Source organism: Phascolarctos cinereus, unplaced genomic scaffold (assembly GCF_003287225.1).
Source record: "Phascolarctos cinereus isolate Bilbo 61053 unplaced genomic scaffold, phaCin_HiC Scaffold_4;HRSCAF=312, whole genome shotgun sequence".
Lineage (NCBI taxonomy): Eukaryota > Metazoa > Chordata > Mammalia > Diprotodontia > Phascolarctidae > Phascolarctos > Phascolarctos cinereus.
The window spans coordinates 577,875,215-577,894,731 of NW_027555847.1; the positions used below are offsets into that span (position 1 = coordinate 577,875,215).

The following is a 19,517-nucleotide window of genomic DNA, read 5'->3' on the forward strand; positions in this document are numbered from 1 at the left end:
AGCTTGTCCTCTTTCAGTACATTGATGATAAGGGTCTCCAGGTCCTCATAAAAATTTTCTTTGACCTCATCAGGGTTCTTCATGGTGGGAGCATATGTACTAATAATGGTGGTATAGCACTTTTCTGCAAGTGGAAATCATATTGTCATGAACCTCTTATTCACTCCTTTGGGAAACATGCAAGCTTCTTGACTGGATTAGTTTTGATTAGAAAACCTATGCCACCTTCACGGCACTCCTCTTCATCAAAAAAAAAAAAGGGTTTCCAACTCCAACTTTGAAGCTGGCCATCATTTGCCAGTCTTCTTTCACTCAGGGCTATTATTTGGATGTGATACCTGCTGAGTTCTCTCAAAATAAGAGCTGTTTATCTTTCAGGTCTACTGGATTTTGTGTTCTCCACATACCCCACATACCGATAATAAGTGGAATCATCTTTTCAAAAGTTTTTGTACATTTTTTATGTGTGTTTTGACCACAGCCTGACCAGGGTTAGATGAAGCAGACAATTTTAGGGTACCTTTTTAGCTACTTCTTCGTGCCAGGAGTGAGCAGATAGTCCTTCAAAAAAGGCTGCTTGGAAACTTAGGAAACTGCTGAATTCTCCTGCTGTTTCAGTACAATGAGAAGATGACCCTATGGCCTAAGCCACCTGTGTGCAGGGTTGTGACTATGCTCCCGGTATAGTTGCACCTGTCACTTTGTCACTTACCTTTCACCCCAGGACTTTGAGGTAGGTAAAAATGATAAAATGGCAATGTCTTTTGATTTGAGCATAACTTGGATTTAAGTGAGGCAGAACTGGGCAAAGTTATTGGCCTCCCTATTTCTTCCAGAGTCATTGAGGTTCAATGGCAAGACAAAAGTCAAGATGACTGGTGGTGGCTTGGGGTGGATGACCTTGGCATCTTCTATGTCTAACCAAGCTCTAAGTTCTCCACAGTGCCTGCTTCAGCCAGCTTCATGGTTGTTGGAACAATTTGTTCTCATCTGTCTATTCTGCCAGGGGAAGTCTTCACATGCTTGGAGTAGGAACCCTCCCACCCCAATTCACCAAATGGGTCTGAGACCCTTCAGTGACACCTTGTTTAGCCCATCTACTCAAAAGTCTAATGGCATATGGCCATTGCATGTGCTACAGCTTCTTGGCGACATAGGTGAGACCTGAGTGAATCAGGTACAACAAAGGTGGAAAGCAGCCCTCAAAAGGGCTCATTCAGCAGCCCTCACACTAGAGGTACTAATCTTCCCTGAACATACCTTACAACCCAGGAGAATATTCTAGGTATGAGAGACAGCTAGAAAAAATGCTGAGAGTGGAGAGATGGATCACATTGTTCATGGAACAGCTTGGAGGCCAATGTTATTGGACCAAAGTGCATGTGAGAGAGAGAAAGGTGTAAGAAGACTGGAAAGGTAGGAGGGGGCCAGGTTATGAAAAGGCTTTGAATGCTAAACAGAGGATTTTATATTTGATCCTGAAGGACCTAGGAAGGCACTGGAATTTATTGAATAGGGTGGAGGTGTGTGTGTGAAGTAAATGGACCTGAGCTTTAGGAAAATCATTTAGTGACTGAACGGAAGATGGATTGGAGTGGGATGAGACTTGTGGCAGGCAGATCCACCAGTAAGCTATTGTAATAGTCCAAGTGTGAGATGATAAAGACCTATATTAGAGGGATAGCAGTCTTAGAAGAGAGAAGGGGGACTATTTGAGACATGTTACAAAGTTGAAATTGATATGCCATAGAAACAGATTGAATATTGGAGGGGGGGTGAGATAGTAAGGAATCAAATATGATACTGAGTCTGAGAGACTGGGAAGATGGCATTGCCTTTCACAGTAATAGGGAACGTAGGAGAAAGAGGGTGAGCTTAGTAGGAAAGATGAATTTTGGTTTCTTTTTTTTTTTTTTTGTAGATATGGTGAGTTTAAGACGTTTACTAACCATTCCATAGAACATATCTGAAAGGTAGTTGGAGATGCAAGATTGGAGGTCAGCAGAAAGATTAGGGCAGGAGAGGCAGATGGTGAGAATTCAGTGATGATGTGAAACTTTTCATGTATTTACCTTGTCTTCCCAGTCAGCTCCTGGAAGCTATTGAACTTACCCTATATTTGTTTGCATTAGTTTTCTGTAAAAATGAATTTTCTGCCTAAGGTAGTCCGTCCTTAGATGGACTTCTCCTAAGAGCCAATTCTTAGCCATTGGAACAAAGTGTCACCACAACCTTTATAAGCACTCCTTCTATAAATAATCTGCCTGCCTGAAAATGTTTACAGGGTTGTTGTCAGTGGCCTATGCAAACTCCTCTCATATGATCTCCGTTCTGGGGATTCCGACAAGGGCAGATTATTTTGTCAAGGAGCTAGAAGTACTTGGCATCTCCTTCAGTACTGTGATTGATGTAGAATAGTTCAACAAGACTTCAAGCAATTCAAGAAATTGCCTTTTGCTTCACAAGAGAGATGTGTGCTTATTTTATTTTATTTTTTTTTCTTACAACAGTGTCTGCAGATAAACAGGATGGCTATGAAAGGGGAAATTAATTTAAAATAGATCTTAGAGGTCAAACCCGAAAACAAATCCATTGAAATGCAAATCTCTTGGCCTATCTCCATCCACAGCCAGTTAGTGAATCACTTGTTATTTGAGGTTGTTTTGAAGAATGCCAGGAATGAAACATCTTAAGGTTCTTATTCATGTAAGAAGTGCAGGGCACTGAAAGTTCGATCATCAGAAAGTCCCCATGGCAGAACCATCAGGATAAATGTCATTTAAGGATTTAATCAGAGTTGACAAGCACTTAGTAGCAAATGAGCCAAAGGAAAATACTGAAATGTCATCTTCTACTTCCAGCCGTGTACAGACAAGGTACCAACAGACTTCAAGAGCACTTTGATGTGCCTTCTATCTTCTATCAATGTGGCCCCTGAGGTAAGGCAGATAAGGGCCAGGCCAAGGCATTTTCCATCTGAATGAAAAGACTTCCCCCTGTGCAGGGGGCTTATCACTTCCTGCTGTCACCTCATAGCCATCTTCCTTAGGTGAGATGTTGAACTGTCCTAGTGCCTTAAGCTTTCTTTCTCCTGATGGTGTACTGTGTTCCCAAAGGGAAGGCTACAAGGGGCCCAACTGGGAGTCTTCCAACTACTCTAAAGCAATGACTTTCATCGGTGCTAGCACAAAGAAACCTCCACTTCCTGATGCTAGCCCCATTTCTCAGCTGGGATGTTGACAGCCTCCCAGTCCCTTTGGTGCAAAGAGGAGCAACCTACATTTCAGGTTATTTCATCTTATACTATACTTGTCTTTTGAGAGAAATGGAAGAGGAAAGATGGGAACAGGACTTCTTTAATTTGGTGGGTAGTCTTGACTTCAGTCTCCACTTTTTCCTGCCTAATCTGTAGCCTTCAGAGAGAAGAAAACTTGTGAAATAGGACCTACCATCTGAACATCTGACTATTGGGAAAAGGAGTGGTGCCCTCCACTCAATGATGAAAATTCTCATATATGGTCAAATCCTTCCTATTCTTTTTTTTTGTTTTTGTTGTTCAAGTTGTTTCAGTCATGTCCAACTCCTCATGACTCCATTTGGGGATTTCTTAGCAAAGATACTGTAGTTGCCTGCCATTTTCTTCTCCAGCTCATTTTACAGATGAAGAAACTGAAGCAAACATGGTTAAAGGGTCACACAGCTAGAAAGTGTCTGAGGCCAGATTTAAACTTAAGCTTTTATGGCTCCAGATCCAGCACCTTATCCACTACACTACCTAGCTGCCCAAACTCTTGTAGAACATCATCCAAATCCCATTCCCCAACCCTACCACCTGATACCCCATTGCCATCCCCCTCAACCCTTCTACCCCCAAATTTCCTTACATCTTAAATCTTGTCTTCTCCTACTCCTTCCATCTACTAGCTATTACTGAAACCTGGCTTCCCCCTGGTGACACAGACTTGCTGGCCACCCTTTCAAGTACTGGCTCCACCTTACACTTATCCTTCTTCTTATTCATTCATTCATTCATTCATTCATTCATTCATTCATTCATTCATTTATTTATTTGATTTTATGTTGCACATTTATCATCAGGTACTTTCTTAATTTACAATCAAAATATCTGTAACCTTATTCACTTAAACATTTGTGGAATAAACTAAAAATATTTGTGGATAGACACCAGGACAGGAAGTTGGGAAAAGAGCAAACCTTGTCTCAGGACTTCCTCAGTCCTTAAGTAAAATTTAAGGTGACTGGAGGTCTGATGGTCTTTCTTAATATTCCTATTCTCTGTCATAGTTTACTTCCAACTTCTCATCTCCTTTGCTGGTTGCTTTGGGGCTTCCAGTACTTTCTGGTTCCACTTGTTATGACCCCACTTCTCCTTGTCCATTTCTAAAGGCTAAGAATCTTTATCTGGTTCTGAGAGAGAACAAGATAGAACTTTTTACACAAATTCCCTAAGGTGTCTCTCACATACCTGGCTTTGATGATTTCAATGAGGCTATGTGCCCTCCCCACGCTCAGTTCTTTTTTTTAAAATATAAATTTACTTATTTTTAGTTTTCAATATTCACTTCCACAAGTTCTTGAGTTCCAAATTTGTCACCCCTCCCCCCACCCCAAGATGGCATGCATTCTCAATACCCCTTTCCCTGGTCTGCCTTGTCTTCTATCTCTCCCCCCTCCCTTCTCTTATCCCCTTCCCCTTTTATTTTCCTGTAGAGCAGGATAGACTTCTGTACCCCATTTCCTGTATTTCTTATTTCCCAGTTGCATGTGAAAACTTTTTTTTAAAACATGTGTTTTTAAAACTTTGAGTTCCAAATTTTCTCCCTTCCTCCCTCCCCACCCACCCTCATTGAAAAGGCAAGCAACTCAATATAGGTTGTACATGTGCAGTTATGCAAAACACTTCCTTAGTAGACATGTTGTGAAAAACTAACTCTATTTCCCTTAATCCCATCCTGCCCTCCCATTTATTCTATTCTTTCTTTTGACCCTGTCCCTTCTCAGAAGTATTTGCTTCTGATTACCCTCTTTCCCAATCTGCCCTCCTCTCTATCACCCCCTGCTCTCTTGTCCCCTTCTCCCCCTATTTTCCTGTAGGGTAAGACAGATTTCCATACCCAATTGAATGTGTATGTTATTCTCTCCTTAAGCCAAATCCTATGAGAATAAGATTCCCTCATTCCCTCTCACCTTCCCCTGTTTCCCCTCCACTGTGAGAGACTTTTCTTTTCTGTTTTTTTTGTGAGATAATTTACCCCATTCTACCTCTCCCTTTCTTCTCCGAGTATCATCCTCTCTCATCCCTTAATTTTATTCTCCAGATATGACCCCTTAATCTTCAACTCACCCTGTGCCCTCTATCTCTCTATCTATATACACATACATATAATTTTTTTCCTTCAACTACCCTAATAAGTTCTCATGAGTTACAAATATCATCTTTCCATGCAGGAATACAAACAGTTCAATCTTAATAAGTCTCTTATGATTTCTCTTTCCTGTTTACCTCTTCATGTTCCACTTGAGGTCTGTATTTGAAAGTCAAATTTTCTATTCAGCTCTGGTCTTTTCATCAGGAATGCTTGAAAGTCCTCTATTTCACTGAATGACCATTTTTTCCCCTGAAGGATTATACTCAGTTTTGCTGGGTAGGTGATTCTTGGTTGTAATCCTATCTCCTTTGCCCTCCAGAATATTATATTCCATGCCCTGCAGTCCTTTAATGTAGAAGCTGCTAAATCTTGTGTTATCCTGATTGTGTTTCCACAGTACTTGAATTGTTTCCTTCTGGCAGCTTGTAATATTTTCTCCTTGACCTGGAACTCTGGAATTTAGCTACAATATTCCTAGGAGTTTTCCTTTGGGGATCTCTTTCAGGAGGAGATCTGTGGATTCTTTCCATTTCTATTTTGCCCTCTGGTTCTAAATATCAGGGCAGTTTTCCTTGATAATTTCTTGAAAGATGATGTCTAGGTTCTTTTTTTGATCATGGCTTTCAGATAGTCCAATAATTTTTAAATTCTCTCCCTGGATCTATTTTCCAGGTCAGTTGTTTTTCCAATGAGATATTTCACATTGTTTTCTAATTTTTCATTCTTTTGGATTTGTTTTACAGTGTCTTGATTTCTCATAAAGTCACTGTCTTCCAATTGCTCTATTCTAATTTTTAAGGAAGTATTTTCTTCAGTAATCTTTTGGACTTCCTTTTCCATTTGGCCAATTTTTCTTTTTAGGGCATTTTTCTCCTCATTGGCTTTTTGGACCTCTTTTGCCATTTGGGTTAGGCTGTTTTTTAAGGTGTTATTTTCTTCAGTATTTTTTTGGGTCTCCTTTAGCAAGCTGTTGACTTGTTTTTCATGATTTTCTTGCATCACTCTCATTTCTCTTCCCAGTTTTTCCTCTACTTCCTTACTTGCTTCTCAAAATCCCTTTTGAGCTCTTCCAAGGGCTAGAACTGATTCATATTTTTCTTGGAGGCTTTGGATGTAGGAGCTTTGACTTTGTTGTCTTCTTCTGGTTGTATATTTTGATCTTCTTTTTCACCAAAGTAAGATAATATAGTCTGACTCTTTTTGTGCTGCTTGCTCATGATCCCAGCCAATTACTTGAGTTTTAAACTCCTTGTTAAGGTAAGAGTCTGCTTCCAATGTGGAGAGTGTACTGTCCCAAGCTTCAGGGGTTTGTGTAGCTGTTTTCAGAGATACTTGTAGGGACCTGTAAATTTTCAGTTCTTCCAAGGTGGTATGACAAGGGGCGAGTTGTTTACTCCTTTTGGCTTGTGACCACAAGTATTCCTTTCTGTCCTATAACTGTGAGGAGCCACTCCAAGCTCCACCATTCCAGCGCTCCTCCTCACCCCAGCACCGCCGCCCAGAACCGTGACCCAGATCCACACACGGGCAAAGCAAGAGATTCCTGCCTCAGCACTGGCAAAGAGATCCCTGCAGTCCCTCTCTGATCAGGCACTGGATTCCCCCTCAGTCTGTGGGCCGGAAGCTCGGGAAGCAGCTGCTCCCCCCCACTCCCCCCGCCAGGCTCTTGGGGAAGGGAACTGAGACCCCGCCTTCCTCTCTGAGCACTGACAGAAACAGACTTTTCCCATTGACTTTCTAAGTTGTCTTTGGCATTGGTGGATTGAGGAGTCTGGAAACCTCCACAGCTGCCTGGGATTCAGTCCTCTGAGGCCTGCTCCAGGTTTGCGGCCGCCTGTGAGCCCATGCTGCGCTGCGCTCCCAGCCCCGCGCGATAAACCTTTCTGATCAATCATCCAGGTTGTCTTGGGCTGGAAATTTGTTTCACTCTGTCTTTTTGTGAAGTTCTGCTGCTTCAGAATTTGTTTAGAGCCATTTTTTATGAGAATTTGGAGGGGTTTGGGGGAGAGCTCAAGCAAGTCACTGCTTTCACTCCCCATCTTGGCTCTGCCCCCCACACTTATCCTTCTATGCTCACTGGTTGAGGTGGAAGAGTTGGAATACTCCTTGCTCCCCATTGCCACTTTCAGGTTTTCTCTCTGCTTCTATCACTCAGTAATTCCTCTTCCTTTAAGGTTCATGCAAGTCTTATCTACTGCCCAATCAAAATTATGATAGTTATTATCTACAGACCTCCAAGTCACTCACATACCTGGCTAACAATTTTTCTTTCCTCCTCAACTCCAACTCTCATACTGGGGGACTTCAATATACATATTAACTCTCCCTGAAATGCGGTAGCCACTTAGTTATTCAACCTACTCACTTTCTGTGACCTTCTTCTTTATCTCCCCTTAGCCACACACACAATGATGGGCATACCCTTGATCTTAACAACACCCACAAATGCAACACTTCTATGTTCCAGATATCTGAAATCACTCCATCTAACCATAATCTTTTGGCTTTTCACATTTCCCTCTGCATTCTCTTACAAAATTGTACTCTTAGTCCATACTGTTACCCCTAATCCCTGGACTCCTCGCTTCTCTTCCAGAACATCTCCTCTGCATTAATTACTCTTTCCTCTTTTCCCTGTTGTAACCTTTTGGTGAACCAATTCAACTCTATACTTTCCTGTCTTGAATCCTTAGCTCCTTTATCATATTTCTGATACTGACACCACTCTAGTGCAGAGCTTTTTAAACTTTATCCACTCACAACCTCTTTGCACCCAAGAATATTTTATGCCATCCTGAGTATATGGTATGTAAAATAGGTATACAAATCAAACATTTACTGATAATAAATCATATAGAAATTTATTTTAAAACAGTTCTTTGGTATACATATAATTTCATCATTTATTAAAGACAAAAGCAAATTTGCTTACTAATGAGATGGATGTACTTGTTTATTTTTACTTAAAAAATTAAATCTTGACAAAATATTTGATACTGTGGGACATAGAGCATCTTCAGTGTTTTTCAGAGTTGATTGATATTTTGATTTTATAATTGTCAATGCTGAAAAAGTACAAAATGGCAGAAGTATGTTTAGGGCTATTTCAGAAATTGTTGGAAATTCTGTTCTAATCTGAAGCCAAAATTCATTTAATGATTTTGTATGTACAGTAAAAACACTGAAATTCATAATATACAATAGTTTCAAATCTGAACTGAGGTGTTTCTGGCAGCATTCATTGTCATCGTGTGACATGATGGCAGGTACAGTGCAAAGTGCATGTCATATGTTCAGAACCAAGGCTGCCATAAAGTTGTGCAATGCAGCACAGGCAAATGCTGCCAGAAACACTTTGGACTCATTATGCATTTGATTTTGAATTAATTTTTGGTTGTTACACGTTCAGGAGCCTTTTACTGTTGTCAATTTTTTCACTATTCCCACATTCAATTATACGACCCTATGTAAGCATTTCTCTGGTATTAGCCTTCATCACCTCATGCCTAGACTTCTATAATGGCATTCTGGTGCTTCTGCCTGCCTCAAATCTTTAACCACTCTAATCTATTCTCTATGCCATCACTAAAATGATTTTCATAAAGCACGTTACCTCCTCTACTCAATAAACTCCAATGGCTCTCTATTGCCTTTAGGATCAAATATAAAATCTTCTGTTTGGCATTGAAAGGCCTTCATAACTTAGTCCCTTCATAATTTAGCCCCCTCCTACCTTTTTAGCCTTACACCTTACTCCCTACCATGTACTCTTTGATGACAGTAATACAGGCCTTCTAGTTGTTCCACAACTAATACCCCATTTCTGGGCTCTGGGATTTTTTGTATCTTCAGGGCTTAGTATAGTGTGAGACATATAATAGGAACTTAATAAATGTTTATTGATTTGGATAGAGGGCTGGTTCTGGAGTCATGAAAATCTGAGTTAAATCCTGACTTCAGATACTAACTAGCTATGTGACTCTGGGCAAGTCATTTAAATTTTGTCTGCCTCAGTTGCCTTATACAATAATAGTACTCACCTTGTAGGGTTGTTGCAAAGATAAAATGTTGTGAAGATATTATTTGTAGAGTTCCTTGCAAACCTTAAATCAATGTATAAAAGCTAGCTATTTAGCCCATTTACCCAAGACCATGCAAGTGATAAATGGTAGAGCAAGAAATAGAACCCAGATCTTCTTGATTCTTTGCCCGTTGTACTCTATTTGCCTAACTTACAGGCATTTTTTGTACTTAGTTAAGTTTTTGCTTTTTTATCTGTAGGAAACTTCAGAAAGTAAAATGAGGTCAATGCAGGAAGTTGAAATGTACAGGACAAAGTGATTTTTTAATATACCTTCATTATAAAAAATCTACTGTAATTTATATTGTTATTAATAGAAATATACAAAGGTTCAATATAAACTGAGTTAAAAATTCATATTTTCCTATACAAATATAACATGGAAGATTTTGGAAGTTCAACTCTTTCATCAAGGTCTCACAGCTATATTCCTCAGGTACAGGTCTTGAACCCAGATCTTCCAGACCCCATGGTCAGTCTTCTATGCATTCTTCTATTCTGCCTCTCCCACTCCTGGTTATATAATAGATTTCATATTAACCTAACAATTATTTTATAAACTTCTTTTGACTGTGATATTGTTTTTAATTAAATCAAGTGCTATTTTCATAACTAATAATAGCTCACATTTATTTAGTGTTCTGTAGTTTATAAGGCACTTTCCTTACAACAGTCTTCTTAGATGGAAGTAATAGGAATCATTTTCACCAAATTGAAGACAGAGGAATATGTAGTAGTGGCAGCAAAAACTTTTTACATACCATACAGATAATTCTGTTTCTTTGCTTTCCATGGTTAGTGTTTGCTTTTTCTGTCCTTAGCAATTGTGCTTATGATTCACAGTCTGAATATTCATCATAAAGATCCCCATTGGTGACAAAGAACTGGAAACTGAGGGGATGGCCATTAGTTAGGGAATGGATGAACAAATGACAGTATATAAATTTAATGGAATATAATTGTGCTATAAGAAATAATGAAGGGAATGGTTTCAGAGAAACTTGGGAAGACTTACATGAACCGATACAGAGTGAAGTGTGAAGAGCAAGGAGAAGAATTTATATGATAGCAATAGTTGCACAAACAATTACGAAAGGCTTAAGAATGCTTATCAATATAATGACCAACCATAATCAAAGAAGACCCATAATGAAGCATGTTACTCACTTCCTGAGAGAGTTAATGGATGCAGAGTGCCAATTCAGACATTTATTTTTTTGGAATAAGCATTTTCCTTCCCCCTTTCCTTTCCCCCTCCACTCCCCTTATCTCCCCACCCCTCCCTGCCCTGCCCTGCCCTTTCTCCCTTCCTTTCTCTTTTACTTTCTCCTTTCCTTTGTTGGGGGGAGAGAGAATAGGTTTTTGTCAAATTAAAACAAAATGAAAAAATAAAGATCCACATAATTTCTAACTTCTTTACATATTTGACTATTAAACAACTGTTTTCCACCAGTACTCACATGTCTGCTTCTGGATTTTTTTCCCTTATAATTCAGAATCTTCAGCAAATCCTTATTCTTTTTTTATGTTATTAACATTTATTCTGTTAATTTAACTTAAATTTATCATTCAAAAATAATCAGAATGATTCCTTGTGATGCACACCTTGCTTTGTGTCTTGTTCAACAAAGCCATTCAGTTCTGTGTCAGTGAAAAAAAGCCAGCTGCTCCATTAACTTGTTATTTTTTTGTAGTTTAATTTAATTAATTCTATAATTCTATCAATTAATAAAATCAGAAACATTTAGTATTAGCATGGAGAGTATTGTACTAGGTATGTTGACTTAACTTGGGATTTAATGACAGCGTGTTCTGCCAATCTCACCAAAAATATGCTGCCCTCTTTATATCATATTTTACATTGTTATTTATCATGATGGTAGTTTTACAGTGTGCTTCTTAACTAGTAAAACTCACAATAATTTTCACCTCAGTACTGGACATACTTTTTTTTTTGTCTAAGTGTACTTCTGTGAAGTGCTTACTGGCACATACTGGTCATTTTTTAGTTTGTCTTTGATTCATACTATTTGGAAGATTCTATAAATGGGTTCATAATTTCTTTAATGTTTCTATGTTTCCAAATTTACATTCATTAATGCATGAGAATTTAGGATATGAGAATTTTTAAAGATGTTAATAATCTGTTAAATCTAGGGTTTCCATGAGGTCTTGAAGTGAGTAGGTTCTCAATGTAGCCCCATGATGCTTCCTCTAGAATTTCTGCATAAAGTAAGCGAATTATTTAATTTATTAAGCATTCAGTACATGCTAGGAGCTATGTTAAGTGCTGGGGATACAAATAAAAACAGAGGTACACCCTGCCCTTAAGGAGCTTAAAGTTAATGAGGGAAGTCAGTACACAAAAGCAAGATGAAAAGCAGAAGGGGAGAGTAATACTGAATAATATTGAACTGAAAATAATACTGATTTTGTTACATTTGCTCTATCTTACTCCCTTACTGGGCTGAATGTGTCACATGGAATTCCACCATACTAGTAAGCTAATCCATTCCACAAAAGCATAGCCTAATTGGATTATGGGCAGGCAAAGTATTTGCCTATGTGTTGTGATTTGAGGAATTACAAAAACCTTATCTGTTCCCAAATATTTCCCTTACTGGCCTATTCAGATGAATAAAGTTCTCACTGTTGGGATTGTTACTTTAAATTAAGGCTTACTTCCAGAAAATCATGCTAAAATGAAAGTGTATTACCTGAGTAATAATGCATTCACCTATTAGCACCCATTATCACAATAGCATCTTGATAAACTAAAAATGGAATATTTAGACTGGTAATTGTAGTGCTAGAAAGCTCAAGAATGCGACATACCAGGCCTAGGGAATATAGTAAAAGGGAGCTAGCATAGGAACATAAGGAGCTGGGAAACACCAGAAGAAAGCGAGAGATACTAAAGATCAACTTATTTTTTTCTTTAACTGTTTTTAATGTTCTATTGTATTTTTTAATTTTTATTTTCAGTTCCAAATTCTCTCCCTCCCTCCAGCACCCCCTTCCTAATTGAAATGGCAAGCAATATGAAAATCAGCTTTTGTTTATTTCAGTTTTACCAAGACTAGAAGCTGGCTTCAATATTACCCTGTAGACTTTCAGCTTCTGTATATAGTCATACTTTGTGAATTCTTTTGTCACAGGCAATGTTTTTAATCCCTCATTGTCTTCATAGAACCAGTTTTCGTACTTTCATGCTTTCAACACATTTATGAAGTACTATTCTCAAAACTCTATTTGCTGATTAATGTGGATGATAAAGAGCTGACAAAGTAAGCAAGATGGCTTTGGCATTGACATTCTATATGTGTTGCTGATGATCATTCTGATGGTTCCATTGACCTCTTAGATCTCTTCAGTATTAGCAGATATGGGGAAGCTACTTGTCATTTGTGACAAACTGTATGTTTCTAAAAATCTTAAAAAAATTAAATGGCAAATGTAACTTAAACTGGTAGCATATAAGACTGTTGGTTCAGAAACCTTTGAGTATTTTCCAGGCAAAAAAAAAACAATGTTCAGAGTTACGCAACAAAATAATGCTAATATTGCTTGCAATATTGTAAATGCTTACTTTATATACATGAGCATAGGACATTTAAAAAATAAACTTTCCTTCAATTGAAGATAAGAAGGTCTTTGGCCAGCTGACATTTTGCTGTATTATTTTTACCTGAAGAAGCGCATTTTCTACACCAAGTCAGTGAGCAAACACTTATTGTCTACGATGTTCGAGGTATTATGTTAAGCACTAGGAATACAAGGAAAGGAAAAAAATAGTCTCTTTGCCCAAAAGCTCAGAATCTAATGAAGAAACAACATGAAACATTATTTACAAACAAGATATATACACGGTAAATTTGAGAGTGTAAACTAAGGAAAGTCACTAGTATTAAGCAGGATTAGGGAAGATATAGATGGAATTTTACCTGGGACTTGAAGAAAGCCAAGGAATCCAGTCAGCAGAGAATAGTTGGAGGGGGAGAATTCCATGCATGGGGGGACAGCTGGTGAAAAATACATAGTCAGGAGATGGAGTGTCTTGTGAGAGGGATTACAAAGTGGTTAGTGTCACTGTATTGTAAGGTAGATAGAGGGGAGTAAGGTGTAAAAAAGACTGGAAAGAAAGAACAGAGCTAGGTTTTTAAATTATATGACATTATTGAGTTTATCTATAATTGCCTAGTGTTGCCATTCCAATATTTTAATCTCATTTTCACAAGAAGGCCCTCACTGCCTGTCAAGCTAATGAACCGGCTCATGCAATACAGATGGACAATGAGCTTAGTCTAGATTGTTTTGGAGAAAAAGTGCAAGGTCTTTTACTGACTCAAGTTTCCAATGAAAGTGAAGGTCTGCCTTTTCAATGATAACACTGTACTGATGTTGCTATATGGCAATTATATAAAGGCAACCACTGCCTCTGAAGAACTAAAAATGAATGTCACACAGAAGAAAATGGGAAGGTGCATAATAAGTGTGGGTAATATATAACTAGTAGGGAATTCCAAAGAATAGAAGTAGTTTGTCCTCAAGGAATTGTTTGATAAGAAGAGAAGATGAGTTGGTCATGTGTCAAGAGCAAGAGATGAAAGGGGGACAGAGTTCTCTACTGGTACATTCAGTTTCTGGAGAAAGTAAGGACTGTCTCTAGCAAGTTAGATTTTATTGAATGAACTTTTGGGAGAACGTACGCAAGAGACACACGTAGAATAGATAGGCATGGGTGGATTGAAATCCCTGTTGCTCAAGGAAATTCTCAAGTTGATACTATCAGAGATCCATTTGGGTATTAGGTATATCTATATCTATATTCCCATATGCATGTACATGTATAATTCATGTATGTGTATGTATGTGTATACATATCTATATCTATCTGTATCTATCTATCTATCTATATCTATCTATCTATCTATCTATCTATCTATCTATCTATCTATCCACCCATCTACCTATATATAGAGAGAGGGAGTACGTGCTTCTGGGAATTCTCCCTCCACCAACCTAGTCAATATGAATTTCCAACAAATTCTTGTTGTTCACCTTTTAATTGATTGACTGAAATGTCAAAAAGTCAGTACTTCTTATTATAGCCTTTCATAGAGGAGACTACCTCACTTCAGATATAAATATGCATGTGCATATAAATGAACACATGTATTTTATATACATATATAATATATATGTGTTCATATACGTGTGTGTGTATGTGTGTGTGTGTGTGTGTGTGTGTGTGTGTGTGTGTGTGTGTGTGTGTATACATGACCCTCTGATATGTTTCCAAAATGTCCTGGAAACTTTTTCATTTATAGTCTACATGAGTGCTGGGGTATGTATGAGAAATAACCTTTAACAGGTTGCTATAATCATATAATATATTTATGAATTATCATAACTAAAATTATGAAATATTATGCCTAATATATAAGCTAGCATAATATGAGATAAAATGCATCAGTTAAAGTATGACAGGGATTTTTGAAATAAAAAATATCTATGAGAGCTGAAGATTGTAGAAAAAGTGCCAATAGATAGCTACACTTACAAATGTGTGAACAGTAATGGAAGTTTCATTTAACTTATTTTTAAAGAATTTCTCCTTATTCATTATGACTAATTTCTCTGATTGGTAGCAGTGTTAAAAATCTAAGATTGTAACCATTGTTAGCTTGGTCTTTTTAATCTTATTTCTATAATTATTCTAATTTTATTTGAATACTTATGCTATTGCCTAGCTTCATCATTTCATTTACATTAATAATAACTTTCTACAATAATTACTAATGGTATCCCCTTTTACATAGTGAAATAAATAGATCTCAGTCTCTCTGTCTGTCTGTCTGTCTGTCTCTCTCTCTCTCTCTCTCTCACATACACACATTTAGCCCTTTGTCTTTATCTTATAAAATTGTTCTCAACCAAGTTATGGGAAATGCTGTAGGGGAATATAATGAAAAACCTTTGATTCTTAAGAGGAAAAAGCCTATAAGTTGAATTTGACTTCATTGCTTTTTTATTTGTCTGGGGCAGCACAGGGCCTTATATAGTAAGTATTGGGGGAAAAAAGTGATTTTTGGATTGGATTGGTTGTGTTTTGGAATGAGAGAAGAAAGAAGATACATAATTTTAAAGTTTACAGATTTTCTCCTGTTGATTAAATCACATTTTCTACATTGGTAAAATTGTTTCATTTTTAAATTTTTTAGTGCCTTAAGTAGTTGTTAGAGTTAGAAGGGCTTAAGTTTCCACAGGTAGAATAATGCAAAGATTTAAAGAACAAAGGTCCCAGGAGGTGGTACACTGTAGGTGGGCTGGGCTTGACCAATAGGAAGTAAGTGGATTGTTCCAAGAAGACCCCAAAATCAAGATAGGGGTCGAGCCAGCTCAGACCAGTTAGGGTCAACCTGAGGACACCTGAAGAATGTTAGTGCGCCTGCTTAATGAACTTCATTACTATTATCTGACACACCCTGCATAAAATTAGAGCCTCATTAATGAGTCATGGGATGTATGACCAAGGGAGGGGGAACATACTTGAGCATATCAAGGGGAAACATGTAAGGAAAAGTATAACCTGGGAAGGGTTGGACCAATCCCGGCCTGGGAGGTTTCACGCCCCGAATTCAACTGCATAAAAGCACACTTTCCCTTGCACCCAGGGCCCACCCCTCCTGAAGAGGGGTGGAGCCCGCTTCTGGCCAGAAACATCTAAATCCTCTGTACTTTCTTATAATAAATTTTCTTGATACTAAATTTTTGGTGTCAAGCCTATTTCTAACATAGTGGTGATAATTATAATCTGATAAAATATTACATAAACATTTTTTTACTATACCCCTTGGAAGTAAATTAACTTTTTATATATGAATTAATCATGGGATACTATTTTCAGTTTTTAATATGATATGTGTTAGCTTCTTAGATATGTTCAGCAGAAATGAATTAATATATCCAAAAGCCACATCTTCTTTAGACACATTGGAGTTTTAAAAGTGATACCCATCTAGAACCTGAGAAATGCCACACATTGAATCAAATAGGCAAACTTTTGAGAGATATGATATATTAATTAAATTAATTCTCAAATAGATAAATCCATATAATATATCTTTTGCAGTATTGGTGAAAGATGGAGAGATCATCTCATTTGTGGCTTACATCCAATCTGGATTTTGTAAAGTCTATAGAGAAGTTATTGGGCTTATGAAATATCAACTTAGGAAAATGGTAAGTTATTTTAACCTTTTAAAAAAAATTTGGATCTGTGATTTAATTAGTACTGGGAACTCCTAGTGAGGGAATTCCATATATGAATGCATTTCAATGAATGATCTTTAACTTTTAGGTTGTCTGGGAGAATTGAGAGGTTAAGTAGTCAACCAGTATTTATGTGAAGACCTCTACTGTGGGAAAACATTCTTTCTCAAGACAGCCCTCTGAACAACTCTAATTATTAGGTGATATCTCCCTTAAAATTTAAGCTTATCTGTTGGCAGCTTCCACTCTTGCTCCTCCTAGTTTTGCCTTCTGTGGCCAAACAGAAAATGTTTTATCACTATTCCACATGATGGTCTTCCAAAAGCTTGAAGATAGCTCTCATGTCCTTCCAGGTCTTCTTTTCTCCAGGCTAAACATCCCTAGGTCCTTTCAACAGTCTTCATGACATGAACTCAAGACTCTTCACAATTCTGGTTGTCCTCCTCTGAGTGACTTCCGTCTCATCAGTGTGATTCCTAAAATGAAATGGCTAGCTCTGAACACAATATTCCGACTGTTGTTTCACCAGAACAGAGTACAATAGGACTATCAATAACCTAGCTTCTCTTAATGTAGTAAGATCACATTGGCTTTTCTGTCAAATTGTTGATTCAAATTAAAGTGGGTTCACTAAAATCTTCAGAAATTTGCCGGATGAATTGAATTGCTTACTGTCTAGCTATGCATCTCCATTTTTATAAATGTGACATGGATTTTTGAACTCAAGACTGATCATTTATTTTTATTTTCATCTTATTAGATTTATTCTAATACTGTAACTTATCCAGATCTTGTATTACCCCTACTCTTCATGCAATATGATACCCTCAAAGTTTAGATCATCTATATATTTGCTGAGCATGCCATGCATGGCTTTATCCAAGGTATGGATAAAAATGTTAATTAATATTACGGAAAAGCATAAATCTCTAGAATACTCCCATGAAGATCTCCTTTAAAGCTGACATCAAGACATTAATGAGTACTCCTTAGATCTGGCCATTCAACTAATTTTGAAAGCTTTTAATTGCATTGTCATCTAGTTTTCTCCTTCCTACACCATATTCACATTAAGAAATAATGTTGGATTCTGGAAGCCAAGAGGGTGGAGTAAGTTGCTCTTACCCTCCATTATTAACCTCTGGAAGCTTAGAAAATATCACCCCAGGAAAAACCCTGGAGCAGCCAAACCACAAGAAAGACTGGGTGCAGCAGTCCAGTAGCCCAGGTAGCTTGGGGGATTAATGGGAAAGGCCCCTCTTGCCCTGGGGGAAGGGAAGCAGTAGGGAACAGGAGGCATCCTGCCAAGCTAGAGGAAAGCTCCACTTTAGCATACCAGGAGGAGAGCCTGAAACCCATATGGTGAAGCAGGCAAACACCAATACCAGGACCCCTGAGTGCCTCAGTGAGGGCAGGGGAACCAGTGGAAACCAGCTTGGAAGACCACCAATGGCCTTGGAATTTTACTGCAACCTGCTCTCCCAGTGCCTCAGCAAAACTAAGGGAAGCAGTGCTCCAAGGGGCCCCAGGCAGGTAAACGCCCCGCAACAATCATTTGAAAGAAGCTGGAGAAAGCAAAAGGAAGGAAAGGCCTGGGTGAATAGGAAATCTCCAGGGGCCACACTACCCAATCCTACCCCTAGAGTTTCACGTTGCTGATTCCAGCCCAACACCAGGTAAGCTGCCAGAACCCTACAGCCTCCAACTGCTAACATCAGGGGCCGCAGCACACGAAGCCAGTGAGCAGGCCCTAACCTCCCAACAGAAGAAGCTTGGGTCAGTGCCCCTGACTCAATCTCTTTACAGGCCAGGAAATAAGCAAATACCATGAGCAAAAAAACCCCAAAAAAACAACCCCCCCCAAACCAAAAAACAAACAAAAAAACCCAAACATGCGATAGATTCATATTATGGGAAGAGTGAAGATTGAGAAGGATTTTATAAGTCAAATGAGAGAGGTAGGAGAAAAAATGGGGGAAAAAATGAGAAGTATGCAAGACAGAGTCTATAGCTTGGAAAAGGAAGGACAAAAATTAACTGTAGAAAACAAGTCCTTAAAAAATACAGTTGACTAACTGGAAAAAAAAAGTACATTGAAGAAAACAAGTCCCTAAAAAATACCATTAGCCAAGTAGAAAAAAAGTACACTGAAGAAAACAGGTCCCTAAAAAATACAGTTGGCCAAATGGGGAAGGAGGTACTTTCCACCATGCTTCCCACATCTGATTCTTATATTTTCCTCATTAGTACATTTTTAAAAATAGACAGTGCTGCTGTGTCCCCTACCTATACCAATCTTTACCCATCATTTTTCAAACTTGCCACCTTGTATTATTATCTCCATGCCCCTTCTTTGTTCTCTACATTTTGTGCATGTATGTGTAACATCTGAGGACATGAGGTCTGTTGTAGTCTCCTTTCTTCCTTCTTCTACCCTGAAACCTCCTGAAACAAGTCGTGATTCCTTTCTGCCTTTTTCTTTCTTTCTTCTTTTTTTTAAATCATGAAATGCTTTCTTCAATTAAAAAAAAAGAATACTTTACTTTCCTTGATAAATTGGAGAGGTATTTCTTGATCCTCTTTCTCTTTGTCTTCTAGGAGAGAGACAACCTACACTTTGAGCATAAGTAACCATCTTTTGTTTTTGTCTTGACAGAAATATAAACATCACACAAAGGTGAGTAGCTCACTGCAAATTTATCTCTCCCTTCATGTTTGCTTGGAGAAGAGTGAGATTCTCAGCCATTTATCATTTTTGATAGTAGGTCCCT

General features: G+C 38.1%; 1 protein-coding gene across 2 annotated transcripts in view; it reads left to right on the forward strand.

Moving 5' to 3' along the window:
* The window catches only part of CNBD1 (cyclic nucleotide binding domain containing 1), a 464,842-nt gene that overhangs the window by 342,005 nt on the left and 103,320 nt on the right, over nucleotides 1-19,517 (forward strand). For both annotated transcript variants that reach the window (XM_078151951.1, XM_020970098.2), the window contains exon 7: nucleotides 16,607-16,716. In XM_078151951.1, the coding sequence (XP_078008077.1) occupies nucleotides 16,607-16,716 (110 nt within the window). The remainder of the gene's footprint in view (nucleotides 1-16,606; nucleotides 16,717-19,517) is intronic.